Genomic DNA, 27783 nt, shown 5'->3' with positions numbered 1-27783 from the left:
ATTTCATTCTATTATTTTGACTTACCATACTTGTGTTTGATATGCGCAGTAGGCTATTTTGAGAATACACGCTGCATATTGTTACAATAATAATAATGATGATGGCAATAAACCTTATTTAGCAGTTTTCAAAACACACATTACAAATTGCCCATGGATCAGACTTCCCAGCAATACCCAAAGCTTAATCCAGTACAACGTTAAAATGTTTCTCACATGTATTGGTGCTTATAATAATAATAATAATATTAATACATTGTTACAAGTGAAGTATTTTAAAACAAACACCTAGATTTGATCATTATGTAAGCAACAGTTTTACTTCTTAATTTATTTGTGTATTTCTTTAGTCTTGAACTTTTACTGGTTTTGAAAGAAAGAAATTTGAAAGCATCAGTGTCATGTATACCTTCAGGTTTACCATCATCTAGCCGTCATGATTAGATGTTAAAAAAGCAGCTTTGACAGTCCAGCCAGTTATTAGCCTGAGAGGTAAACAGGACAAATTGCATGTGTTCTTCACATTGTGGTTGTTGCTGCTGCCTCCTCAGTTGTATGTCATGCTATGTTTTGTTGTCTTATCGTGTTCATCCCTACAGCCTGTTGCGGCCAATGTGTCATAAATCTTGCAATTTGACCTTGGTGATGCCATTCTTGATGACAGGCTAATGACATCTTCACAGCTAATTGGTCGAAGTGGTGTGGAAGTATGGATGAAAACGTGCTTTCGTCGGAAAGTGGAAGCAAAGGGCGGTCACGACCATCTCACTGCTCCAGGTTGTTGTGGAATACATCGAGAAATTGACATCATGTGTCATCAGAGAACAGAGAAACTACTGTTTCTGCTTTGAAGGGAGGAATCGACGTACCGTAGCTGCGCCGCTAGCTTGTGATTGAAATCCCCAGCTCAGCTGTTCACCCCCCGGCTGCCCATATTTGGTCCGGGCGGGGGCGTGGCCCTGCCGCTGCTGCGGGACGTTGAGTAACGGAAGTGAGTCACGCTGACGGTAACGTTACGTTGGTGTTGCAGCAGGCGCCGCGAGCGCAGCCGAGAACAAGGAAGCAACATGTGCTGATCATAATAACTCCAACACATCCGCGAGGAGCGACACGAGCAGGAGAGGACTCACCGGGCTGTAGTTTGTCTTTTTCTTTTATTGTGAGTACCATTTCATTTCATTTTTAACTTGTTCGTATCTTCTTTTAATTATATGCGCACATGTAGTTGTTAATAATTAAAGTTCCTATAGTTTTTTTTATTTGAGTCAGTCCCTCCGTGTTATTTCTTTGTTTTAATTTTTAATTAAACGTTTAATGTTTTTTATTTAGTTTTTGCCGTTTATTACGTTGGCATTTCACTCCTGTTTACGTTACTCAACAACTCACGTTTTCTATCTTACAACGTGGGCATTTTTTCAAGGAACAGTCTGTAAAAACTTGTTTAAATGACAATACTTTAGCTAGGTTAACTCAGTAGCGTATCCCCTGAATCGAAAATACCCTCTATGTTTCTACTAACTATGTAAATTTCCGCTGGGGGGTTTCCGCTCTGGCAGAAAACCCGAACTTGTTATTTCCAGTCTGTATTATGAAGTTTCCTTTGTCACAGCAAAAAGAAACGGACTAACGATTTGTCTGTAGACTTTAATGTCCCCTTTTCTGACTGAGATGTCTGTCCGCATGCTGACACACACTAACACGTGTCCCCCTTCTTGGATGGCCGGGACGCGTCTTCGGCTCTTTGTCTTGTGTCCTTTGTTTCCCACGGACACGACGACAAGTTTGTCACCTGAAGTGAAAGACGGCGAAACCAGACCACCCCCTTACAAAAAACACAAACAAACAAAACAAAAAATCCTTCACCGACAAACCGCTGCCCATACCTGATTACACGGAAAGGTCTGATAGACCTATTCAGGAAAACAAATATGAGCTCATGTCTTTTAAGGTTCAACTTGTTGTTGTTGTTGTTTTTTGTTCCCCCTGAAACACCGAAACTTCACAATAAGGTGTGTGGGGTGCACATCTCAGTCTGTAAATGAGTCTGTTTGTCTTTGCAAACCATAAGCACAGTGTGATGGTGGCAGTAGGTCGCATTGTTCAGTAAACATGCAGCCAGTAAACATGAAGTGCAGAGAAAACAAACATCAGTCGTGTGAATGTTTTTTTTTTTTTTTTTTTTTACCTTTTTAGTTATTTTCGCAACCATGACAATTTTTGCCTGATGCAATCCAAGTGAAAACAAGACTCATGTTACACTGAATCGGTAGTGATATGTGCGCTATCAGTGTTACATTATGGCCAACTAATTAGAAGAAAACACTTACAGTGTTAAAGCTCTTTGAGAAGCTTGTATCTTCTAAACATAAACAACTATCCCATTGTCACTATGTTGTTAAATCCAACAAGTTTTAAGATTTTTTTGGGGAAAAAAATCAAACACTTTCAACCCATAAAATAAAGATAAGGTGGTAAACATTACCTGATTTAAATAAATTCTATTAGAAAAGGTGACTGTTATTGTCACAAATACTAAAAATACAATTACTGGGCTGAACCTGTCAAATAGGACTATTTACTGGGTTTGTTGTCTTGTATGACAGTGAACTACTTTTAAGATTCCTTTTACTACTCTTGGTTGGACAAAGCAACAAGTTTGAATATTTTAATTTGGGATTTAAGTAACTGCCATTTTAAATCCTGCATAAACCAAAAAAATGTGGGCAATAGTATAGCAATCAATAATACACTTGGGAAAATTTGAAAGTGCTAAAAAAAACCTCACTAAAGAAAGAATACTTTCAGTTTGTCATAAATTATGTGACAATATGACTTTGGATTACATAGATAATGGATATTAAATGTCAAGAGAGAAAAACAGATGTACTAATGATATTAAGTGTTTGATTTTCAGCCTTTAATGTCTTTCCAAAGACATCCACAAATGGCTTTGTTAGCTAAAAGAAATCTTCTTTTGAATTCCTGTGGCCTCTTTAATGGCATAATAGCAGGAATAGAAGTACATGGCCACTTCAACAAATTCTCAGCTGCTGTATTCCCAAAGTGGAATATCTACCAGAAAAACCAGCATTTGTGTTTGTCAGCAAAAATAGCATCCTCCAAGTCAGCATGTTGCAAGATTTATGGGCCTTTACTGCTCGAGTCTGTTGGGATGAGCATGTGAAGGTGCTGCATTACAAACAGAAAAACATGGTAATATAACTGATGAGGCAGCAGCAACAACCACAATGTGAAGAATACATGCAATTTATCCTGTTTACTTCACAGGCTAATAAGTGACTGTACTATCAAAGCTGCTGTTTAAACATCTAAACATTAAGTTGATAACACACTGATGATCTCACAGTTTATGTAAAGGCAAAACATCTCTTTGCCTTTACACCTTTAAAGTGCCACTACTCTTACTTGCTGTGTCACAGGCTCATCACTGCTCTTGAGGGAAAGCTGCGCATACCCCAAAGCATAATAATAATTTTCTCTCGCAACACATTACACACCCCTAAGCAGCAGTGGTCTGTTTCGAGTCGTGCTAACAAATCACTGTCTGCACCTCAAAGTTCAGGCCACGGCTTGCTTGTCAGGGACATCAGCAGGGTGTTGGCACTCTGCAAAGTTTGATTTGCCCTGGCCTTTACAGAGCCCTCGTCTCACCTGGTCAGGCTGACACTGGCACACAACCCAAACAGCACAGTTAGCTCACTGGTTTTGCATGTCATAACATGTACATTTCAGCACAGCAGTGGCAGTTTGCATGTTGTTTGCCTGCATACAGCTTTTATGGCCATGACTCTGTGTTGGCAGAGCACTAAATCCCCGCTCGCCTTTTGCACATTCTTAACATGGAGCTCACCTGGAGGTAATAAAAAGAGAGTGCTCAGGGGCAACTGCACAGGGAAGTACTGTTATCGCTGCAACTGAAATTCTTTCTGCCCCCACATTTCATTGATGGGAAGTCACACTCTTAGACCAAAAACTCAGATCACTCTGCCTGTCAGCGCTTTGGTTGGTTGGTTGGTTTGGGGGGGGGGGCATGAATGGGGCAAGTGATTACAGAACCACATACTTATACAGAACACAAAAAAATTTTTGGCAACGTCAATTTAGATTTTTTTTTTTCTTTTTTGTCTCCTTTTCTGCAGACATCATGAAAAGGGAGGTGAAGGCTGGAGTCAACTTCCTCAAGCGCCTGATTGTGGCGCGTGGCAAGCTCAATGAGACAAAAGTAGAATTGTTTGCTGAGAAATTACAAAAACTTTTGTGTGACCAATATGAGGATCACTGGTACCCTGACTGCCCCAGCAAAGGGCAGGCATACAGGTAATTACCCAAAGCCATATCCAAACTTTTTCCGTCAGATGTAATGTTTTTCTTGACAAACAGTAAGATAGATTCTTGTATTACAGAGTTAGTGATCTAAATAAGGCACACTTTAATGTTTGGAACCTCCACAGATGCATCCGGATAAATAACAGCATGCTTTGTGACAAAGTGATCCTGAGGGCATGTGCAGAGAGTGAGCTCACACCTACTGAGCTGTGTCTACCGGCTGAGATCACAGTGTGGATCGACCCACTGGAGGTGTGTGTGAGGTGAGTCACTTGGTGGCCTGAGGTAGAGGCACAGAATGACACACACACCGGCATGCATTGACAACAACAAGGTATTTTTCAGTCTAGCCAACAGTTTTGAGTAATTGTGGTCATGATGTGTTCTGTGAAATTATGAATAATATGTGGGTAGTAAGTAGTAAAGTAAAAAGTAGGAGTTTGAGTGACAGTTGGATAAAAAATGACTGATAATGATAAGTATGGCTGGAAATAATCCACTCCCTCTTCACAGATCTGGAGAGAACAGCAGGCCCTTCACTATAGCAAGTTTCAATGGTGAAGAAGAAGAGGATGAGGAAAGCGTCAAAGGAGAACAGCACTCGATAAACCTGGACACGTCAGATTACCACTCTGCTACCTCTTCGGATTGTGGTTCCACCGCGTCAAGTGACACAGAGGAGGAGGCAAAGGATGGTGAGATGGAGGGAGAGCAAGAAAAAGAAGAGAAGGAAGTTGCCAAAAAGGATGCAACAGAAAGTGACCCCTACACAATAGTCATGGTGCCCAGGATTCGAAAGCGACACGGAGAAGGACCAAATAAGACCAAATACGTCAGAAATTTGGTAAATATAATTGTTTGTCAGTATAATTTAATCACCATCTGTCTTTTATCACACATTAAAAGGATTAGACAGTCATTCACAAATGAAAGTTGGCCATAGCAAATGTACTGATTGTCCTTGTTTCAGTTACAGTTGCATTAACTATGGAGTGCTGTAATTTAAATTTTGTAAAAATTGCTGAGCATTTAAAGGAAAAGATTACATTGAATTGATTTGTGAAGAGCTTTTAAAGATTTGTCTTAAATGTGGCTTGTGGCCAAATGTCAGGGCCAACAAGTCGGAAATCATTGTGAAACGGGCTGAGGTCTTGTTGGTTTTGATCTTCTGATTGAAAGTGTTACAAACAATATGACAAATATTGAACAATCCTAATCTACTCTGAGGTAGTGCTGAACAATAATAGTGTTGTAATAATTTACAACTGTTGTGGTTAGGTTATGTACATCAGTTTCATGAGTTGACGCATATTCTAGTAATTGTTTGTGTAGAACTCACTTGTAATTTATTTTGAGCAGGAGTTGCTGCTGCTCTTCATACAGACCCAGGTTTCATTGTTGGACCCACACCCAAAATGTATTTAACATGTATGCTGGTAAATCTCTGCCATCTCTGCTAATCTATTCCTCTTCAATTTTCTCCCTGTTAAGATCCCTGCTAGCCTCCAGTACTACTACCACCCTGCAGCTGTTTGGCCTCAGTACAAGAAGGCCACTCCAGTGTTCCTCACCACCTTGTGCACACCTCCGGCTCCACCACCACCGCCACAGCAGGTATTTGGCTACTACATCTTGCCACAGCCATCTCCACAGTTCATTGTGCCTCAGGCCAGCCTGCAGACGTGGGGAGCTGTGAAGGGCTAGACCATCCAGGAACTTGCTGGGTGAATGCAGTTAGAGCATTATAAGCTCCTTAAACTGAGCCGTGTCCTGTCTGGGCCAAAAAGGACATTTTGTTAGGTTTGACTCAAAATGTTTTCTTGCACAACTTTGTAATTCATTGTTACTATTTAATTTTGATGACTTGTAATTGGTCTCTTGTACTCAGCACAGAGATGCAACTGAACGTGAATGAAAACTGTTCTGTCAGGTCTGTCACTGCAAAATGTTTTTTTTTTTTTTTTTCCATACGTGCTTTACACATTAAGAATTACTTCCATCACTGGGTGCTTGTACTAACTCAGGGATTGTCAGTAATATGCTCAATGCAGAATAATTGTCTTTTCATGTGTTATTTCTGTTAATTCTGTCTGGCAGTTTCACCATATGTGGTTTGTTGTGTATACTTAAATCAATGTAAAATGTGATTCAGGGTTAAATCTATTGTAGCAAGAGCAACAATATCTGTATATTAAGAAGAGTATTTTTACAAAACTGCTTGTAAATAACTTGATAACACACTTTCTAGCATCACTCTCATAATTTATTTTGCCACCATTGGATGGCATTGAACTCAAAGCTAAAGCATCATATTATATTTTTTTAACATGCTTAAACTCTCGAAACTGCATTGACATAGTCCTTATTCGGGGGAATTTGAACGCTTGCTTAAAGAGGGGGGGGATTTTTTTTAGTTAAATTTTAAATAACTTTAATCCTCAGCATACAAATCTGCTCTCATTCTATATTCTTAATATAATCATTTGCCTCACTAATTCTTATGTACTGAAAGTATTTAATTATTCAGATGTATATTTATTCACTGCCCATGCAGTTTTGAAGCGCCTGTTTTTCTCTTGCATATACTTTTTTATGGCAATGGATGAAATAAACTTCACGGTGTGATTTTAAGTGGTATTCTTTCTTAACCTGTACAATTAGTCTTGAGAAATAAAATGACTTTGACTAGACGGAAGCTGTCCATGTGGAGACTTGAAGTGAAGCTGAGGACTGTGATTCCAGCGTCAGCAGGATGCTGCAGCGGAAGGGCGTCATTTAGCCCAAGGTCATGACGTTGTTCCTCCTCCAATAGGCCCAGTAAATAGTGAAGGCTGGCCTGAGGTGGATGCACCTTTTTGGATTCGTCCACAGGAAATGAATGGGGATCTTGGCAAAATTGTCACAGCACACAAATTAATAATGAATAACAAATTAGATGAATATTAGTTGCAATTTAAAAAAGCTCCAAAAACTAGGGTATATTTAGAATAGATGACAACAGTGGAGCTGCCATGACAGTCATGAACCATTGCTGGTCTCTGAACTATGACCAGTGTTTCGAACAGACCGCAGCAAGTCAGCATGATTTGCTCAACCACCAGATGTCACGCTGTAGCTGTGCAGCAGCTCAGCTCCAGATCGCCCTAATGACACAGGGTTACAGAAAATAAAATACACTCCCCGGTGTCTTCGAATATTTCCTATGGTATGGACTCCCAACTTTATTCATTTAATACATTTCTTCAGAGAAGAAAAGAATTTTTGAGGCTTGTTTCCCGATAAATAAACACAAACAAACTTTCGAAAAATTGTCTAAAATGAATTCACATGAAGGAAATCTTCTAGGAATATCAAGTTCATTGTAAAAGAAAATAAAACAGTAAACCTGCAATTTTATTTGTCAGCTTTAATGCGTGTGGGAGCGCACCAGGCAAACACGGGAGCGCGCATACACCCTTTCTCTCTCTCTCTCACACACACACACACACACACACACACACACACAACCACGCACACAAAGAATTCACTTGCGGCAGTCTGACGCACGCTCCTAAAATAATAACCAAGCAAATGAGAGCAGTCCTCCGCCTCGTCCTGCGGACATCAGTGCGCGTAATCCCACCGCGCTGGCCAGTAGGTGTGCTAAGGTGACGGTCTGTCAGGGTCCGAAACCGCCACTTCGATGAGCAACAAACGGGAGCAGGGCCTGGTACGCAGTGCGCCCGTCGGACTATGCCTTCCCCAACTTGGGAGGGAAGCAAAGCGGAGACCGGACGGACAGAGGCGGGAGCAGCGGAGAGCCGCGGCGGGGACGGAGCGGCGGGCGGCCGCCTCCTGTGCGCTCTGGAGATGGAGATGACGAACCGCGGCGTGCGCGGCGACTCCACGGTGGACTGCGGGAAATGTGACGGTCGAAACGGCGGGGACTCGGCAGAAGTGTCAGTGCCGTTGTCGCTTCCCGGGAAGCGGACCACTCACATGGAGGAATACGGCCTCCACAGACTGCGGGACAGGAAAGTTTTAATAGAGGACAAGAAGCGCCTCTGCGCGTTGGCTCTGGGCACAGCTCTGCTCGGGATCCTGCTCATGATAATCCACGCCGAGTTGTGCCCTCTGGTTTACAAACCGGTAGGTTTAAGCAATGAACCAAGGTACTGTGTTTTCTTGTGCATCCTGGCGGTCAAATCAAACTACTAATCACAAAAACAAACAAACAAAAAAACAAAACACAAGCTTGTGACAAACTACAGCTGGAGCCTGACAGCATCGGGTTAACCCTAACCCTAACCCCAGCTCATTGCGATGTCTTCTGCTAAGAGCTTAAGTTGACTTTACAATAATATGAACTTTGGTGACACATGTTTAAAGGGCTTCAACACAAGTACGTGTGAAAGGTTTGACCATTTGGGTGCAGCAGTGCGTCCTCTACACATCAGTTAAATCGCTTGACATCATCTTTACAGGTGATTCAGATATTTTACTGCTGCCCCTCGAATTTATCTTGAAACAACGATCACAATGTACACAATCCCAATCTTCTTACTTTGGGCATGATGGAGGGCATGGTAGTATCAAACTCTGCCAACAGCTGCTCTGCTGCTGCCAACTCTGTGGAGCAATCACAAGTGATGCAAAATCAGATTTTAAGAGACTACACTATGATGGAACAGATCCATATTAAATCAACAGTTGTCAAACAATGCTGTCTTTTACTTGTGTAGTTAAATTGAGCATAATTGGTGTAGAAAAAAACACCCTGTCTGGCTGTATTTGTTGTCATAACAAATTCCTTGATTAGCACAGAGCACAACAGCCGAATCTGCACCTGGGCTTTGAACCTCCCTGACCTACTGATTAGTTAGTCCATTTCCAGACACACTATTTGGTAGCACAGCCTCATGACATTAACATGCAGATCTCAGTGGATAACAATGCCAGGCCACACAATCAACAAATTATTAACTCTCCCCGACTTCCTACAGCACACGCCAGTTCCACATGTGGAAAAAAGTTCTCATGCATGCCGCAGAACATCAGACCACCTCCATGCTGTGAAGTCAGTGATTGATTACAGTGTCAAAGAGACCCAAATTGCCAACTCACAATCTTTCGAGAGACCTATGGAAATATGTGCTAATCTTCAAAACCTAGGTTGATGCGTTCAGATAGTTGGACCTGGGGGAAACACAGTTGTGAAATTAACAAAGCTGGCAGGAATATGACATTTCTATTCCAGTTTACAAATACGAACCAAGAACAGGTGTTGTCTGTCCATTCCTAACAACAGGCATCAGCTCCGGTAGCATGGAAATGCTGATGCACTGGAAAAGTGTTATGTGCTACAGTTAAAGTATGTTATTTTGGAGAGGCTGCCCTGCTGATTTAACCATAGCTTATACAACTATTGTCAGCTTTCATGTTTAAATGCCATATGTTGTCCGAGTCACGTGTGTGACCTCTGACCTCTTCCTCTAATGTCAACTGACAGGACTTCTAGTCACAGAGGAGCAGTCTTTACAGCAGCATCTTTGCAGAACAGAATTATTGCTGTTATTTTTAAAGCAATTTTAAGTGCACTGCAGGACATTTAGGAGCAGCCCTATCAAATTTACCGCCATTCTGCGTAGTTATATTTTAAGAATACCTTATCATGGTTATGCACGAAAACAGGTCTATTTATGGAACATTTTTCCACATTTTACCTCTTCCCCTGCAGTGAGATTGCTCACAGTACTTCAGGCTATCTTTCCACATCATTTAGTGTATAATTGAAGTGTTTGCACGGCCAGTCCAAAAATCAGTGTTCAACTGGGCAAGAGCCAGGAGTGTACACTTCAACCTGGATGCAACCTCATGTTATCTTTTTCTGTAACTGTCTGATGACTTCCCTTCAACAACTTCACAGTCCAAAACAATATCCACAAATGGAAACATGACGTTTTGATGATGATATTTCTGGCCCCACAACCTTTTCACTTTTGAAACATCCTTTCAATGACTGATGATGGAGGAACCATCTGCACACCTTTGGATATAATCTTACTGAGGTCGACCTGTTCTCCCACCTTGCCAAAGTTTATGTGGCTGTGTCCTTTTCATCCTACTTCTTGATGGCTTTATTAGTGAAATTATATATTTTATCTGTTTAATATTTGAACTTTCCTATCCTCTGATCAGTTACTTCATGGCTGCTTTCTCCAGTTGTGATTTTACATGATTTGTTTTGTTTGTTGAAGGCAAGATCACACAGTGATCTAGTTCTACAAACTAGAAATAGAAATTTCTGGTAACACGGTAAAAAACACCTTCTTCAATTCTCTGTCATGGACTACAGTGAAATGCTGGGCTTTTGTAATTAGACCTGGATGAAGTACAGACATGATATGGATGCTATGGGAGAAAACTGGAAAAAGGTGTACCTTGCCAATGGACGTCATACCATACCACCTACACGTGCAACTTTCCCCAAGTTTGAAAGTTTGCAATTATCTTTTAAACTGTAAACCACATTACTGTGCTTCCCATTAAAAACTTCCAATGACGTCGCACCAGCCTCAGTCTGAGGTGCATAAGTAAAGGGTATATCTCTTTAACCTGCTGAGAACAAGGTGGTACAACGGAGGTCTGAGCTTATTTTCCTCTTTAAGTTTGAGAAAAAGGGCAAACCATTTGAATGTCTGTGTCTCCTGCTGTCAGTTCAATGGAATGAAGTATTTAAATACAAGTACTCATTACTTTAATTGAGTGGCTTGTCTGGAGTATTGAGGAAACAGTAGACTTCCAAATTCATTAGGCTTAAGTTATGTAAAAAAAGAAAGAAGAAGAATTAAAGTATTAGAGTACCCCACAGCTATGCTATTGTAAAACAACTAGAAAAATATTTCAATTCAATCATCTCTTGAAACACACACAACACTGGCTGATTAATTGGTACCATTGGTATTATTGATCATACACTAAGAGACACCAAAGGTACAGTATATGTAGATTGTGTTATCGTATGTATTTGAACCTAAATCTAAGTGCGTAACCTCTATTTTTCAAGCAGACGAGGTTTGTATCTAATTCTAAGTTATTGAATAATTTCACAAATTTATTTAAATTTTTTAATTGACAACGGTTATTTCTTCATAATAAAAAAATGCATTGTGAAGACTATAATTATCTAAAATGAAAGCTTAATGCTGATATAAGAATGTGGAAAGCATATGGGGGGTCAGTGTTCACTCCAGGAGGGAAACAGATAAAAACAAAAAATCACTTCTCTGCCAGGGAAGAGGCTCACATTCACTGCTTGGCACAGTTGGCAGTACAATTGTTCATGGGTGAGATGGTGGTGAGGGATTTATTGCTTTTATTTATTAGGCTCTATTGGCCAGGCTGTGTTTTGAATTTATAAAGTTATAAATATAACTATATAAACATATATATAAACAAAATATATAAATAATACATATATATAAATATATATAAACAACTATATAAAGAAATGAAATGGTGGCCTACAGTCTATGCATTGTTGACTCATTAACTTACCAACCAAAACGACGTTGGCCCACAGGCGACATTTCTGACTTGGATTTCTGGTCATCACTCAATTTCATCTCTGAATTTCTGCAAAATCCATCAACCATTCCTTAAATATCATTTTATGACTCACCATTTTTGTGTCTATTTCCTCCTCAGGGTTCAAGCATCATCATAATCATCAACTGTTTCATCAGTCTGTCCACTGGGTGTCTTCTCATCTTCATAATAGCTTTCCATTATAAGGACATCAAGGTGAGTTCCCCCTTTTTTTGGTCAGTCTCAGGGTCCTGGGTGCTGCAAGAGTCTGTGTGTACACATACAAGTTCATTGTTGATCTTCAGGACTTCATTTGATCACTAAGCTTGAACTTGTCAAATTTCAGTGGTCGAAGGTCAGCATGTTCTCACACATGTCAGATTTTTGTGAACTTGGTCCAGTATTACTTACTGGCAGAAATGTCCACTTGGACTCATGATGAGAATTTCATATTCAGAGTTAAAAGGTCAAGATGGTAAAATGGTGATTGGTTAGCTCGTCTGTGGTGCCAGGTTGAAAAGCCTTTAGCGCATTTATCATCAGGCAGTCTGACCTGATATATACGTTAACTGCAACTTGACAGACCTTAAGAGGCAAACGGCCACAAGGAGGTTAATATAGTTACAGCAGTAAAGTTTGCTCAGCCTTAGCCTGGTTTGGAAGAAGTTCTCAGCCCACTGATGGGAGCCTCAACGTAAATTATAAGTCTTTTATTAGCTGAATGTGTAAAAACCCCTGGATGAAAACCTCAGCTTGCACAGGCATACACAATGCCACATCTGTAGAATTTTTCCAGTCCAAAGTGTAACTTAGCGTGAATGGGAAAGTGTTCCCAGGAGCCCACTGTATACGAAGGGATTTGGTTGAAATTAGTGAATGGGTAAACAGTTTTTGTCACAGCACGCTTACGCAATAAGCACAGAAACAAGTGTAAGGAGGTATATGTAGTTATATTGAACTAGACTGCATGATTATGGTTCGTTCTGTTGGGGCTGCTGAGCCTGCCATCTAACCTATGGTGCTTTCTGTTTGGCTGTGTGTGTCTATTCCAAGTGTGTAGAGGAGATAAGGGGGGTCAGGTTTAGGGTGGAGACTAAAACACATGCAGTGTTCAGCTATACCTAACGTGGCCTGTGATGCTTACATCTTAGAGGAGACAAACGTAACTATGCACTATCACGATGGCTCAGTCAGTTGAGCAAACTTTCTACATATCAACATTAAATGATTTGTTCACATCTACATTTTCAGTCTTCTCTCTGTCTTTACTGTCGTCCTCCATCTTTCAGCTGTTTGTCAATGACCACAACCAGTTGGACTGGCGTATTGCTATGACCAGCCACAGAGTTCTTGTGATCACTCTGGAGCTAATGGTCTGCTCCATCCATCCCATTGGCACATACTGGACGGCAGACCCTCATGACAATTCCTCTTCAACAGCTCCACTCTGTGTTTCCGACTATCACAACAAGGCCCTGGTGGACATGGAGCTGCTCTTATCAGTGCTGATGTTCCTACGCCTGTACTTGGTGCACAGAGCCATCCTGCTGCACAGCAAAGTGCTGCTGAGTGCCTCCTACAGGAGCATCGGCTCGCTTAACAACATCAACTTCACCTTCCGCTTCGTCCTCAAAGTACTGATGAACAAACACCCGGCACGCACGCTCCTGGTCTTCATCCTCTTCTTTTGGCTAACTGCGTCCTGGATGCTAACTCTGTGTGAGAGGTAGGGGACAACACAGCATGTACGTAATCAGTGCAGCCTTTTTCAAACTTTGTTTCCGCTTGTAAAAAAACTAGTCTGAGACACTGTTTGCTGTGCATGCTAAATATGAAAATCAACATGTAATATCTTTGCAAATATACACTGTGTACTTGCCTTAAATTTGGAAATTATAATAGACCATATAATGAGAAATGCTAATAATGCTTAACAGCCTGAAGTATACTGTTATTCATAAACACCAGGGATGTAATGTTGAGGATATAAATGATAAAAAACTAATGACAGCATTTATTTTAATAGACAGAAACAGCATCCATTCATTTAAGAAAGAAGACAGGAAGGATATATTCTCATTCTCCCTCAGCTTCAGATGAGAAGTTTGACGCCGCTCTTATTTCTCAATTACACAATAACCTACAGCCAGTGGATAGTTAGCTTGCATGACTCTTTCTGTAGATAAAGGTAAAAATGACAAGTGATTTTAAACTACTGACTATTTCTTAATTCTATTTCTTATTATTTCTTATTATTTTGCACAAACTAGGATTTTGGTGATTGTTTCGTCAGCCAAGCCTCGTCGTCCTCCTCCATGTTTGCGTTAAGCTAAAAAACAAAGTATAGTTTTGACTCAGACCTGTTGGCACAGTAATGGAATAAAAGGAATTTAACTTGGACATGTTGTAATTTCTGTTGAGACATATTGTGATCTTGTTTTATGAGAGACTTGCTTCTGCACTGCAAATATTGACTCAGAAAATGTTAAATCTAAAACAAATGGCAAATGTTTGCTTTCCACAATAATCTCCAGGGCCATTAGTTTTAACAGTAAGTCCTGTATTCAAATCAACTTTTGCAATGAAAAAATATGTGACTACCCAGCGGACATCTTTCCAGTGAGTAAGAATAGAAACAAATTAGCTGAAAAACCTCATTGTTATTTTTTATCTATTGAGCAAGACAGAATTGTACTTATTACTTTTACTCTACTCATTTTTTAAGGAAATAGTGAAAAGAACTTTTGAAATCTTCATATCCAAAAGATGTTTCCAAATTCTCTCTCACACACACCCACACACACATAATCACTTTGATGGTCAATTTGACTCCCTCATTTGCATTTGATAACCGAATTGAATGCTGTTGCTCTAATAAGTCTCGCTGTTATGTGAGCTGACTAAACGTCAGACTGATGATCTGCAGCCTACTTGGCTGTTATCTGAGTGTGAGGTCATTCATTCATCTGAACCCTAATGGGAGGTTTAGCCTTCAGTGTTTCTTGTCTCGCTCTTGTATGCTTGGATTTGAAAAGTTTTTGACAGAGAGCCGATAAAACAACACATTTTAATACTGAACTATTAAACCAGTCATTTTTTATACTAGATTACAAGACTACCCTCGTTGTGTGGTTTCTACCCAGTGTACATTGGAATTAGTCTTTAGATTTTACAACTTTACCTCAACTCACTTCATTACCGCACTGTTTGAAGTGACAAAACACATTTTTCAAACTTTGAATAGTACCTGTGGATAGGAAGGAGGTGGGTGTTTAATTTGTCAGTTAATAATGAGTGAGACTAACTAATGGCTATGAAATTTGGAACTGATAACAGGGAAAATGGATCTCTGGAAACAACCATAGAGCGAACCATAGATGTACACACACAGTATAGAGAATGAATTCATGGCATTTTAGGTTAAAAGGTCATTGATCCTTTCATGGTCAAATTAGATTTTCACTGGATTTTTGCAATAATCTCATTAGAAAAGTTACATATTTCTTGATAAAAGAGTTTATCAGTACCACCTGGCGCTCCATATACATTCATTAATAATGAATGAATTTCCTTCACTTTGGCTGTTACCACTGTGGAGTTCATAAGAATGTGTTTGACATACATGGTCATGACACAGTCTTGAGTTCTGCTCTCTCATCCCTGCAGACAGACCCAAGTATCAACAGGCCACATGGGCACAGCTCTGTGGCTCATTGCCATCACCTTCCTCACAGTGGGCTATGGGGATGTGGCACCGGCCACCAGCTGTGGCAAGGCAGTGTGCCTCTTCACTGGAGTCATGGTAACTATGATGGGTAGTTGAGAAAAAGAGAAAAAAAGAGATTTTAAAAGCAATATTGCAGACCTGCTTATTTAATTGCATGCAGTTATGTGTTGAATATATATGTGCACTATCAGTCAAAAGTTTGGACACTCTTTGCTGTTCACGTAAATGAGAATTTGTGTCCAAACGTTTGACTGGTAGTGTACACGTCATGTGAAGTAGTTTTTCCCTCTTCTCACACAATTATTCACGTTTCTATGTATTCAACCCTGCAATAGAGGCACGAATAGCTTAATAATGCACAAAGAGAAGATAGTATGCTGCTGTTTCTTCAGTTTTTTGTGTTGTGGGGTCTGAATTCATTCATCCATTTTTTACTGCTTATATCTTTCTGGGTCATGGGGGTTGCTGGGGCCAATCCCAGCTCACATTGAGTGAGGGCGGGGTCCACCCTGGACAGGTCACCAACATACAGATACAGACAGAGACCAGCAACCACCCACGCCTACTGTAAGGGCAATTTAGAGTCATGAATTAACCTAAACATGTATGTCTTTGGACGGTGGGAGGAAAGCGAGGCAGGCATGGGGAGAACATGCAAACCCTGCACAGAAAGGACCCAGGCCCAGGAACCAAACCGGCAAAGTTCTTGTTGTGGGGCAACAGTGCTAATCACTATGCCACCATGCTGCCTGCTCTGAATTCTTTCAATTTTATTCCGTATTTTCTGTGTCCTGTTCAGTCTGCTCTGTCATGCTCGATTTCAATCTGCTCGACTCACATCTGATTGCTCTGATTAGCCTGATTTTATTCCATTTCCATCTGTTGCATTCTCCTTTCATTTAATTTATTTTGTTCCATCATCCCCAATGTATTCACTTGATTTATTCGGTTTTAGTACATTCGCTTCTGTTCCATGCTTTTCCACATTATCCTCCCATCTGTTTCATCCCTTGATGTTTCTGCTGTTTTTCTGTTGTTCCATTGCAGCAGCTCTGCCATTTTCCAATGAAATTTTTCCTATTTCATATTGTGTTCTGTCTGGTTTGGTTCACTTTTCTGCTTCCTTTTTTATGTTGCATCCAGGCCTGTCCTATTTCCCTAGATATTTTGGATACATTAGACCCTTTTGGTCTGGCTGAACACCCAAAGGTGCTCATAGACCTGTATTCTCATGTGAGTGTGATTTAAATCACAGTTATAAGTGAATTGATGGTGCCACTCAGCAGAATCATGCTCTATACAGAGCATGATTCTGCTGAGTCAAGACATTGATAATCTCATTTCCTCATTTATTGTGGAGATTTTGATTATGTCTTTATCTCATTATAGAGTAAAAGAAATAAATATCCCAGAGCAAAAGTAGAAAATGCACTATAGTCACTTCAGTACATAATAGGAAATGCAAGTAAAACAAACACTACGGTGTCAGTGACATCAAGATAAAGTAAAACTACGGCTCGAGCTACCAGGTTAAAGGAATTTAGAAATCCAATTTCAAATCTATTTTATTTCAAACAGAGTTTCGTCAGTCTTAAATGAACTTGAACTCACATAAATGAGGGAGTAGAATAGGCAACAGACTTTTGGTTGCTGCCATCTGCCTCGCTTGGGCTGTTCCAAACTCCTGAACAAGCAAACGAGATTCACCACCATAGTTTGGAATGTGTCTAATTTAGATACCTTTGTGACAAAGTAGAAAACAAATCTTTTCCCTCTCTCTTTCTCCATCTCCCTCGTTTTCATAGCCACCCCCCTCCCCCACCCCCCTTCCACACCCCCCCCCATAAGGGAAAACTTTCCACCATGTCCATTTTTAGGTGGTTTATTGTCTTTGGCACCACTATAACAGGAGGGCGTGCCAACCTGTGCCCATGATTTGGAAAAAACTAAATTTCCTACTCCGATCATGGCATAGTTCTGGGGGCTCCTGACTGGGGTGATGCTCACACCTGTAACATGGCTGAAAGCATCTACAGTAAAAACTTCTGCTCAGTTCCAGCCATAAGTCAAATACAGCTGTCTTCAGGAGTTGACAGCACTGTTCGCATCCCATTTACTATGTGAAAATGGTTTGAAGGAAATGATCTGTACCTCCCAGGTTTTACAGATGGGGAAGTGATGGATATTTGGTGAGCATTGGAGTGAAGAATAAATGCATCTTTAAATGTTGTCTATGTTTTATACTTCTCAAGCTTGATCTTGCGCTCTCTTTCTTTTTCTCCTCTTTTTCTCTCTTTCTCTTTCTGATGCAAGCTGCAAAGAGAAAAAAACTGTTACAAGCAGGTAAAGCTGGCTAATGTTTTAACATGATCCATTGTGGACATGGTTTCAGTAGTGTTTTCTGTGTGTGCCCTATTATGTTTATTTGTGTTACTATGTGGATGAGCTGGGCTCTGCGGCCCATCTGAATATTCACCAGCATGCTGTAGTTCCCTGTCCAGCAATAGCACAGGGCTATTCTCAGAGGAAACCACACTATTATAGCAGTGCCACAGAGGCCTGTGTTTAACCAGTGAACTCTCTCTGTAAATATAACTTTGATATATTGGATGCTAGCATATGAGCTATGAAGATCAACTTTCAGTTTTCTGAAGAAGTGCTTTTTCAAAAGATGTCAGAAGATTTAGGCTTAAAATCAGCTGGCACCAATTCACATCACTTTCTCTCCTGTTCTGCCTTGTTCGCTACAGTATTCTGGATCAGTGTTGCACAATCATTGGGAATTTGTTGAGGCAGATGTTAAATATATCAGTAACCATGTCAACGGCTGTATGTATGTGTGTGTGTGTGTGTGTGTGTGTGTGTGTGTGTGTTGGGTTTTAGGGTGTAGCCTGCACTGCCATGCTGGTTGCAGTCGTTACCAAGAAGTTGGCCTTGAACAAAGGGGAGAAACATGTGCACTTCTTCATGCTCGACATTCAGATATCTAAAAGGGTAAGAGCCATGCAATATTTTTCTCAGCAAAGCTGTATTGTCAAGTTGGTGAAGTTTACATTTTGGAACTCTGGAATACGAGAGCAATATAGCTGCTTGCCGAGAGGCAGAATTTGAGAAGCTTTTTCATTTGAATTATTCTTCCTTTGTGTGTATTTGTACAAGCTCCACCAAGTATATATATATATATATATATACTGTATGTGTTTCCAGATAAGCCACAATATTTTAGATCCTTCAATGTATGTTTTTTTGAATGTTATCCTGCTATTCTCCCCTCAGTGGGACCATAATTTAAAAAAATTAGCACCATATTATGAGTACTGAATGAGACCTGAAACTATGAATTGAGCTCATAATCACACAAAGAATTTTTTTTCAAGGTAATAAATCAAATGAGAAGTAACCCCATTTTCCCATTGAGCTCTATACAGTCAGACCAGTCCACTTGCCCCCCTGATGGTCACTAGGTAGAATCCAGGGCTAAGGCTTTTCATTGGCTTCATCTTTGAGCCCGAGAGTTTAGAGTTTAGATACAGCCTATTGCTAAAATTTGATTTGGGTCAAGCTTATATGCTGTAATAGATCATGAATAAATTATCATTCCAAAAAGTCTTGGTAAATCCAAAAAAGTGATATATATGGATGTAAAACTAGGGTAAAGTTGTATAAGGCCACCATTGGCCAGTGACTGAAGGGGTTATTTCTGTGTTTATTGTTGTGAAAGTAACTGGAGCATTGTGTGGTAATGCAGCTGTGAGTGCAGAATGATTGAAAAAGTCTGTATTGCATCGCCAGAAAGCAATAACATAATTTGATTAAAAAATGAAACTAATTTAAAACAACCCTGGTGGAAAACTATGAAGCAGAATTCATTACCTTTACATACAAATATGTAAAGGAAAACTAACTAACAGATTAACAGCTAAGTAAGGGTGAGATACTTCATCATCACTCTCTTAGACGTGATAACATGTGATACCATGAACCCTAATGACATCTCAGACAATGTCATACAAAACATAACATTCAGATATATAGCACCGGTCAAACGTTTGGAAACACTTTCCTATTCAATTGAAGTACTTTTGACTGGTACTGTAAATGGACATGTTCAGTCTAAATAGCAGTGGGATTCATACATTTAAAGGGTTGTCAATGAGCTGAGAATGATCTTTTTTGACTTTTGCCTTTTTTTTTTTTGTCAAAATGGGATAAACTTCCTCACATGAACATTCAGCAGCTCAATTCCCCTCCTATCAGAGTTTATTAGATTGTAGCAAGACAAATGAAAAAAAAAAGAAAGAAAAAAAAAAAAAAACCAAACAGAGTCGGGATAGTGTCACTATTTTCCATGTCGCCTCTATGTTTTGATTTTTTTTAAACTCCTTTTATAATATTTTTTTTTCCCTTAAAATAAGAGACACCAGAGGACAGGATAGTGTGGGAAAAGAGGAGGAGAGGAGGTCTGCCAACCTCTTTACAGCCTTTTCAAGGCGTCAAACAGAGGAAATAATCTTATCTCTGTCAGGAAAGAAACTTGTGTCAGTTCAGAGATAGGCAGGAAACTGCTTGAGCTTACGTGTTTTTTTGCGAGCGTGCGTGCATGGAAGTGGCCTGCAAAGAATTCACTCAGTTTGTAGCCTTGTGCAGTATTGAAGTGTTTACATTTTGAAAGCATGAAAGAGGTGTCAGAAAAATTAACGTTTTCAAGGAAATGTTGTACTAAAGCCAGAAAAATAAAGTTTCAGGAATAAAAATGTGTAAAGTTTGATAGAGCTCCAATAGAGATTTGGGTGTGTGTTTTTTCAACTGCGCTACAGCCTCAAACCAAAATGTAAAGTGGTGTCAAAAGTAGTAGGTGCACTGCATTGGAGGATACAACCATTTCCTTTCTCCCGTTGGCTGCATCCTGTCACTCGGTGCATCTTTATGTCTTGCTTGTGGTTGTTTTGGTCTGTGTGTGAGGGTGTGTGCGTGTGTTTTTGTGTGTGTGCATGTATCCTTCTGAGCTTTCTGGTGTGGTCCAGATTTACACTGATGGGAACAAGGGAAGACATCTGGATGCAGACATTGACAGCCCCTATTAATAACTCCCACAACAGGGGCAGAGTGACATCATCACGGGGCAGTTAGAGTGATCCAGGCAGGAAGACAAACAAACGCAAATAGAATCAAAGAGAGAAAAGTGCAAAAAGGTGATACTGGAGAAATCCTGCAGAGGCCAAACCGCACTCCTGGTCTCTGCTCTTCAAAGTCTTGTATCTAAGCTGCTCTGTGAAAATAAAGCCTTCATAATTTAGCTTTATCTGAAATCAGCATAATTGAGCTAAGGGATTGAACAGGAAAGACTATCTGTATTTAATCAGCTCACTTGGAATCGTGATTTAATTTTTTCTCACTAAAATGATTGATATAAAACAGGTTATGTCTTAAATAAATGTGATAAGCACTTTGTGCTTTTGTCAATCAAACCTGCAATTGGTTGACTTTATCTGGACAGCTTTATCACCACGTTTCTGCTCCTGGAACTTTGTTGTATAACGTTTCTGTTTCCTCACCAGATCCGCCACGCTGCTGCTAATGTGCTAAGGGAATGCTGGCTCCTGCATCGCACAAACCTGAAAACAGTCAACCGTGGTGAGCAGCGAAGACACCAGAGATGCCTTCTGGAAGCCATCAGAGTGTGAGTTACTGTTTTGCAAGATCATACCTTCAGGCAGGATGTCTGCATGTCAGTATCTGGGTAAGTGATAAAAGTAGGCGGTGGTTTGTGTGCCATAGATTGTATTTTACAAGTCATTAACCTAGTGTCAACATGCTCAACAGCAGAGTCACAGCTTTAATGGCTAATCTAAATTAATAATTAGATATTCTTTTCTTCTTTACATGGGCAGGGTATAGTGAACAACCCCGGATCCACCCTTTAATTATACAGATATCAAGGCAATGTTTTGTTTTACTGTTTAAAGTAGAAATCCAATTCAGAACGTATGATAATATTCATTCTCTAATGCATACTGACATGACAACCAGGATCCATATTCATTCCCTTTTAAGAGTTTCACTCTCCATTAGATGTGTATCTTTGTTTGGAGCCCAAACGCCTCCTTCGCAATTAGTGAAATGCACTAGATGGGAAGTCCAGAAGTTAATAGCCATTATCCTGACATCAGGTTTGTGGATATGAGTGTATTAGCCTGGGTGGAGAGATTACACTTCCTGTTGTACACTGGGCAGAAACACTATAAATAAATACATGGGGGAAAGTACACGTAGAAGGCACCTCCACGCCATGGAATTACCAACAATGTAACTGACTGCTTGATACAGAGCTCGAAAGTTAGTGATGGTTCTTTTGGCGATAAATGCTTCCTTTTTTCTCTTGTAGCAGTGTTTTGTACCTTTTTAACAAATACAGGATGATTCCTGCATTTTAAGTGGTGGGATACTAATTGTTTGCATATTGCTTTACAAACGAGGGGATACCTCGTATACCTGGACTGTCCACTGCCCCCCAAAAATGGACAAACAAATTAACTGACACAAGTGCATTAAATCATTTGAACAGCATCCCTTTCTGCTCTCGTAGTGTTACATTTGAAATAATAAATTTAAAATGTGATTACATTGGAAATACTACAGGACTGAGATCTATTAAACCCTTTTGTTCGCACAGATTTCGGCATTTACGCCTCAAACAAAGACAACTGAGGGATTATGTCAGTGAGATGGTGGACCTCCCTAAGGTGAGCGACTACTGTCCCTGGAATGTTTTGCGCATATCTTAGGAATAAGCTATTGGCAGACAAGATGACGAAGGTCTTGCTTAAAACCCTCTACTTACATAAACTGACTTACAATCTCTGTTTTATCACTAAGTGCTCAGAAGGCTTATTAAAAAAAAAAAAAAATCTCCATTAAACATCTCAGGATTCATTTGTCTCAGGAATTCATAGGTCCAGAAGTGTTCCAAATAGAACACATCTGGACCTTCAAGATGTAAAAGCATTACCCAGTGAGTGGTATAAGTGTGTAATTCTTGACAGTTTCCTTGATTGATTTATATGGAAAACAAGCCTGGTTTTTTCCGAGTCTTCAAGTGTAGCACCATGGTTAAATATAAAGACACAGCCACGACCACGCCAAACGCAGACAACTAAAAAAGTAACAAAAATTATATGCCGTTTGGTTCTTCTTTGAAATCCAATCCTAAAGGGGTTGCTAAATATTGTGACACATGCACAATATGACAACATGCCAGTCTGTCAGCAGCATCCATTTAAAACACTCTATATTTGATCCCAGTGGGGTTTTTCCCTTTCCAAATATATGAATCTTTAATATAGCATTAAGTTGCTCTTTGGACAGATGCAGATGATAATGTGCGACCTGAGTGCCAACTGGAATAACTCCTATCGGGAACTGGAGCAGCGTATTCTCTCTATGGAGCTGAAGCTGGACGAACTAAGTCGCTGCTTCCAACAAACCACTGAGCTGTTGTCTCAGGCGCTCCGTCACCGCAACCCAGAGATCAGGTAAACAACATTAAGAACTGCTAGTGACACTGTACAGATCTGTGTTGCAGGATGTGATAGCAATGCTTCATCGGGGTATGCATGCTAAGGAAAACTTTGTGGTTGGTTTTTTGTAGGTGACATGGCTCTATGCATTTGCCAAGAATGGAGACAGCTGTCTGCCTCAGGTGTTTTCAGCTATAATATCCATAAAAAAACAAAACAGTAACTACTCACTGCTCCTCTTTGACATGCTGAACCACTTGGGGGACTGGCATACCTACTAAAGATCTCATCTTCTGGCCCTGTGTGAGTGCACAGTGATTCATGGCTGTAAAAATTACAGAGATAAAACAAGACTTCCATTCACTGCTGGAGAGGAATCCCTACACATTTTCTGAAAACCTGTTGTAATTTCAGCAGTTCTATTTTGTGTGAGTGAATGAAAATCAGCTCCAGGATTGCTCTCATAACTGCAACGTGGGCGGTTTCATTGATGGACTCTGTCACTGCCTTATTCCTGTGGAATAAGATATTTTTTACATGCTAATTTTATTTTAAATTCCTTGCAATATTTTGTCAGTGTTGGTCTTTTAAAAACCTCTTGCAGCACCTCTTTTCTTTAGCAGTTTGATGGTTACAAAAATTGTTGTTTGCAAGCAGGTTTGTTTAACACAGCAGTTTCCTAAAATTCTTCACTGTTCTTCTTTCTTCCAATCAATCAGGTTCATAGTGAGTAAAATGATGTGTTTTGATGCTCCACCAAGAGAAATGACTAAACTTCAGCTCAAGTATAAACTTTATTTTAAGCTGTAATTTCTTTGGGGTTTTAATGTACGTATCTGAAATCTACAGATTAAAGGATATTTTTAATATTGTAATTCACTGCTGTATAAAAAGCCTCAAGCAGTTGAACAGGTGTAAATTCCTGTTCTCAGAACAATTACACTTTAGTGTAAATTGCCTTGTAGGCAGCACCATCTAGTGGGTTGTGAATGTTGAAGACAGTTACCATTAAAGTCTATTAAAGTTTGTATAGCAACCATAAAAAAGCTATATGCTAATATTAACCAAAGTCTCACAGGATCATAACAATGTGCAGGCTGTTGTGAAAACAAAGCTGAAAAACAGAACACAAGAACTCAGAAAATCCTCACTGTTAAAAATGCACTTTGTGAAATAAAAATGCAAAACTGGACCAACTCTTTCTCTGGAGGATAAACTGGAGTTTTAATCTGTTTTAGTGTAATCAAAATACTGAAAAAGGATGCAACTCCAGAAAGAACTTATTCTTGCTGTTTACTATGTATCATTTGCACATGAAGAAAAATTTTTTACCAACCATCCAGATCATGCTTCTTATTAAAAGCTTTTACATAAAAACATGTATGTGATTCTGTTTTAATCTTATTGCTGGGTAAAACACCATTCAAACAAAATGGCAGCAAGAACTGGTTGTCGTGAAAAAGATCCCTTTTAATTTAACAGTTTGATTGGAAGCGCAGTGCACAAAGTTGGGCAAGAGTACCTAAAAACTAAAGATGGACCAGGTGTGCTGATGCATCATCATTTCAAGTGCTTCTTCAACTGTTTGGTTTTTTTCCAGTTTTGAAGTTGGTGCCATATGTAAGCAGACGGTCTAAAAAAAAGTTGTCCACAGTCACATGTAAAGGGCATTTTGCATTTTCTCTTAACTTTACGTCTCCTTGTACGGGACTTTTTCTGTGATTTGCCCTTCATGTGCTCAGCTAAGAGTCTTGCTCCTGTGAATGTCTCCCCACAGCTGACGCAGATGTATTTAATGGCCTCTGCGTGCTGGACACAATGTCGCAGGAGGTGCAGCCGGTGCTTAAAAGCTCGGCCACACTGGCACTGGTGTGATCGGTGGCCTCGGTGGAGGTAGCGGTGGCTAATGATGAGGGAGGGCTGACGCAAGATGGCACCACACTGCCTGCAGGGGTAAGGGGCCTTGGCACGCCAGCCCATGTTCATACGTTTCATCAAAGCAACATCTTGGCTGTCGTTCTCAAACATGGCCATAATTGTGGGCACTGGTTCGGAGGCTGGTTCAGAAGCTGCAGTGGCTCGAGTTTTGTCCGTGTCAGACTTCAGGGGATTCGACTGTGATCCTGCATATGTTTGATCAATAAACCTGGTGACCTGGTTTGGACTGCTGATGGCTGTGCCACAGAAACCTGAAACCTTTTTATCAGGCAGTGCTGATGGATTGGTAATAATGCATACTTTGGTACTGACCACCGATGTGTGTACTCTGGTGACATGATTAAACAAAGTCGTTTCACAAGTGAAAAAGGATTTGCATATGTTACATGCTTTTGGCATCGTCTCTGAACAAAAGAAGACCAAAGGCGATTTGCTGTTCTTGGGACATTGGTGGTGATGGTACAAGTTCTCATGAGAGAAAACCTGGCCACAGATGTCACATGAATACAAAGGCATGTAGTGTTCATTAAGCTCAGTCTCCGTTAGAAAGAGTGACTTGCACAATGAACACTGATATTTTACCCTTACGCCACTACAGTGCAGCAAATGCAGCTTCATTGACCTAAAGGGCCCTCGACCACATGCAGCACATATTGAACTATTGACATTAGCAAGGGTTGCAGGGTTTTGTTTCGAGTGCAGACTATTAGAAGAATCACTGGAATTATCGGCTGAACTTGAGGCACCATCTGATTCTGGATCATCGGGACACATATTTGTAGGTTTATGGAGTGCCTCGTCTTCATCATCCGTTTCGGAACTTGTTGAATTGTCTAGCCGCCCAGAGTCACTTTCCATGTCAATGTCAATATCATCTTCACCCACTATGTACTCTACACTGTTTTCCGTTGTCTCTGGTTTCATCTCAATTCTTTGCTGATGCCTCAACTCTGAGATAGAGTTTGTATTTTGCTGTAGAGTCAGCTCATTAGAAAAGATGTTGGTACTTTGACTCTGATGTATGACAGCAGAGATCAAAGAAGGAGCTTCTTTAAAAGGTACGGAGCCAGTGCAAAGTATCTCTGCATGCTTGTTCAATTCCCACACATTACTAAAGGACTGATGGCACTTTTTGCAGAGGGGCGGCGAGTGTGCATTATCCAGGTGTGTGGAGAGTGACGTCAGGCGTCGGAAAATTACCTTGCAGATGTGGCAGGTGGCTTTGATATTGTGGCTTTTGTAGTGTGACATCAAGTTTGTTATGTTGCTGAACTTTTTGCCACATTCCCAGCATTTCACCTGCGTGCGTGCATCATGCAGCTGCCTTATTGTTGACATACTCCATTCTTCATCGCTGCTTGAGTCTTCAGACATAAGGAGCAAGTCAAGATAAACTTTGTGTGGTCTGCAATTTGAAGAAGAGCAAACAGAATGACTTTTCTAACATATGACATATCTAACATCTCTTTAGAGGATGACAGTTTTCATCTGGCAGCTATTTCATCTCACAAAGACTTCTGTGAAATATCAGTTCCCCCCAGTATGAATTCCATCTACTTTAAAGTCATCACCAGGGTTTTCAGTAGTGCATTATGGGGCCAAAAATTCAATCTACCCAGTTATGTGAAACTTTGTTTATTGGTCCAAATGCCCCCAGCTGCATTTATTTATTTAGAACTAATCAGAAAATATTAGTATGCTAACAATGTTGCTAATCGCCACCAATAGTATAGTAGCATTTAGCCCAAAGATCCTGTGCAGCCAAGTACAGCCGAACTAAGATGCTAGCATGTCTCTGTCCCACAGCAATGTTATAACGTTCACAACATAACTAAGTAAACAGTTTGAAGGTTAGTTTAGTCAGTGGAGGACGTGAAAAGTTAGCTGGTTAACGTTAGAGCCCACCGTAAAAGACCGCTGGAGGAGCCGCCACAAAACACCACGCTTTTCGCTGCACAGCTAAATAACTCACCTCTGCCCACAGCTACGGCACCAACACGCCGCCGCCTGTGCCACAAAACACCGGGCCGATGTTTGGATGAGTCCAGACTGAAAGGTGACGATCCGCCGAAGTCATTTAACGTGCGTTACTAAAAATACACCAACAGCGAACGTTAACGTTTGCTAGCACGGAAGGACTTTGGTTTTGAGAGTGAATAAAAATTTCTTCTTAACATATGCGTGTCCAGATCACATTCGTACAAGCAGCCTACAATATTACTGCCTCAGTTCAGCACATCCCAAAAAAAGAAGCCTTACAAATTTCAGATTTAATGACACCGTCATATTGTTGATGGCGTCCGCCCGATTAGCCGTCCCCGGCTAAAAGCGGAAGCGGGGCGCCTACATTTCCCAAAACGCACCAACGCTCCATAGCTTTCTTTGACATTTTAATGTTTCTCCAAACTCCATGAAAAAATATCGGTACATTAATGGACTTTTTTCTTTATTGTAAACACTCAAAACTCAAACTCATTGAAAACAAGAACGGGCGATCTCGGATTATAAATATACTTTTATTTGAGAAAATAAAGAAACTCTTTATTCAGGCAATCTGACGAGTCTGTGCGTTGTATAATAGGTTTAATAGTGTGAATAAGACGTTGCATGAAATTGACTGTAAAGTATCGGAACTGCCTTTTGTCATCATGGTGTTTCATAACGGCTGTATTTAGGAGACGGACAAGA

At 40.3% G+C, this 27783-nt stretch overlaps 3 protein-coding genes across 4 annotated transcripts; 2 read left to right on the top strand and 1 right to left on the bottom strand.

Annotated features, from left to right (window-relative positions):
- The first annotated feature begins 1022 nt into the window (after nucleotides 1-1022).
- Nucleotides 1023-6973, top strand: LOC115045201 (protein BTG4). Its single transcript, XM_029504773.1, has 5 exons — nucleotides 1023-1159; nucleotides 4161-4338; nucleotides 4473-4610; nucleotides 4861-5191; nucleotides 5839-6973. Exons 2-5 carry the CDS (start codon nucleotides 4166-4168, stop codon nucleotides 6049-6051), a joined length of 855 nt encoding a protein of 284 aa, XP_029360633.1. The 5' UTR covers nucleotides 1023-1159; nucleotides 4161-4165; the 3' UTR covers nucleotides 6052-6973.
- A 944-nt stretch (nucleotides 6974-7917) lies between these two features.
- On the top strand, nucleotides 7918-24515 carry kcnn4 (potassium intermediate/small conductance calcium-activated channel, subfamily N, member 4). Its single transcript, XM_029505231.1, has 9 exons — nucleotides 7918-8475; nucleotides 12034-12129; nucleotides 13203-13639; nucleotides 15580-15715; nucleotides 18524-18634; nucleotides 21199-21320; nucleotides 22314-22383; nucleotides 23006-23172; nucleotides 23289-24515. Exons 1-9 carry the CDS (start codon nucleotides 8080-8082, stop codon nucleotides 23290-23292), a joined length of 1539 nt encoding a protein of 512 aa, XP_029361091.1. The 5' UTR covers nucleotides 7918-8079; the 3' UTR covers nucleotides 23293-24515.
- On the bottom strand, nucleotides 24294-27424 carry LOC115045502 (zinc finger protein 883). 2 transcript variants are annotated; one of them, XM_029505230.1, is made up of 3 exons: nucleotides 27355-27409; nucleotides 27068-27185; nucleotides 24294-26500 (listed from the first exon to the last, which is right to left on the bottom strand). In XM_029505230.1, exon 3 carries the CDS (start codon nucleotides 26467-26469, stop codon nucleotides 24718-24720), a length of 1752 nt encoding a protein of 583 aa, XP_029361090.1. In that variant the 5' UTR covers nucleotides 26470-26500; nucleotides 27068-27185; nucleotides 27355-27409; the 3' UTR covers nucleotides 24294-24717. The 2 variants fall into 2 exon arrangements, with proteins under 2 accessions (XP_029361090.1, XP_029361089.1); XM_029505229.1 differs by having other exon boundaries at nucleotides 27068-27424.
- Between the last annotated feature and the right edge of the window lie 359 nt (nucleotides 27425-27783).

Source organism: Echeneis naucrates, chromosome 6 (assembly GCF_900963305.1).
Source record: "Echeneis naucrates chromosome 6, fEcheNa1.1, whole genome shotgun sequence".
Taxonomy (NCBI): domain Eukaryota; kingdom Metazoa; phylum Chordata; class Actinopteri; order Carangiformes; family Echeneidae; genus Echeneis; species Echeneis naucrates.
This window is presented reverse-complemented; position numbering and strand designations above follow the sequence as displayed.

What these genes read in the sequence shown, in the direction of transcription:
- LOC115045201 (XM_029504773.1), top strand. Translation starts at nt 4,166, where the DNA reads ATGAAAAGGGAGGTGAAGGCTGGAGTCAACTTCCTCAAGCGCCTGATT. An exon ending in CCACTGGAGGTGTGTGTGAG is followed by an intron (nt 4,611 to 4,860) that starts GTGAGTCACTTG and finishes CCCTCTTCACAG; the next exon opens with ATCTGGAGAGAACAGCAGGC. An exon ending in CCAAATACGTCAGAAATTTG is followed by an intron (nt 5,192 to 5,838) that starts GTAAATATAATT and finishes CTCCCTGTTAAG; the next exon opens with ATCCCTGCTAGCCTCCAGTA.
- kcnn4 (XM_029505231.1), top strand. Translation starts at nt 8,080, where the DNA reads ATGCCTTCCCCAACTTGGGAGGGAAGCAAAGCGGAGACCGGACGGACA. An exon ending in GCCCTCTGGTTTACAAACCG is followed by an intron (nt 8,476 to 12,033) that starts GTAGGTTTAAGC and finishes TTTCCTCCTCAG; the next exon opens with GGTTCAAGCATCATCATAAT. An exon ending in TCCATTATAAGGACATCAAG is followed by an intron (nt 12,130 to 13,202) that starts GTGAGTTCCCCC and finishes TCCATCTTTCAG; the next exon opens with CTGTTTGTCAATGACCACAA.
- LOC115045502 (XM_029505229.1), bottom strand. Translation starts at nt 26,469, where the DNA reads ATGTCTGAAGACTCAAGCAGCGATGAAGAATGGAGTATGTCAACAATA.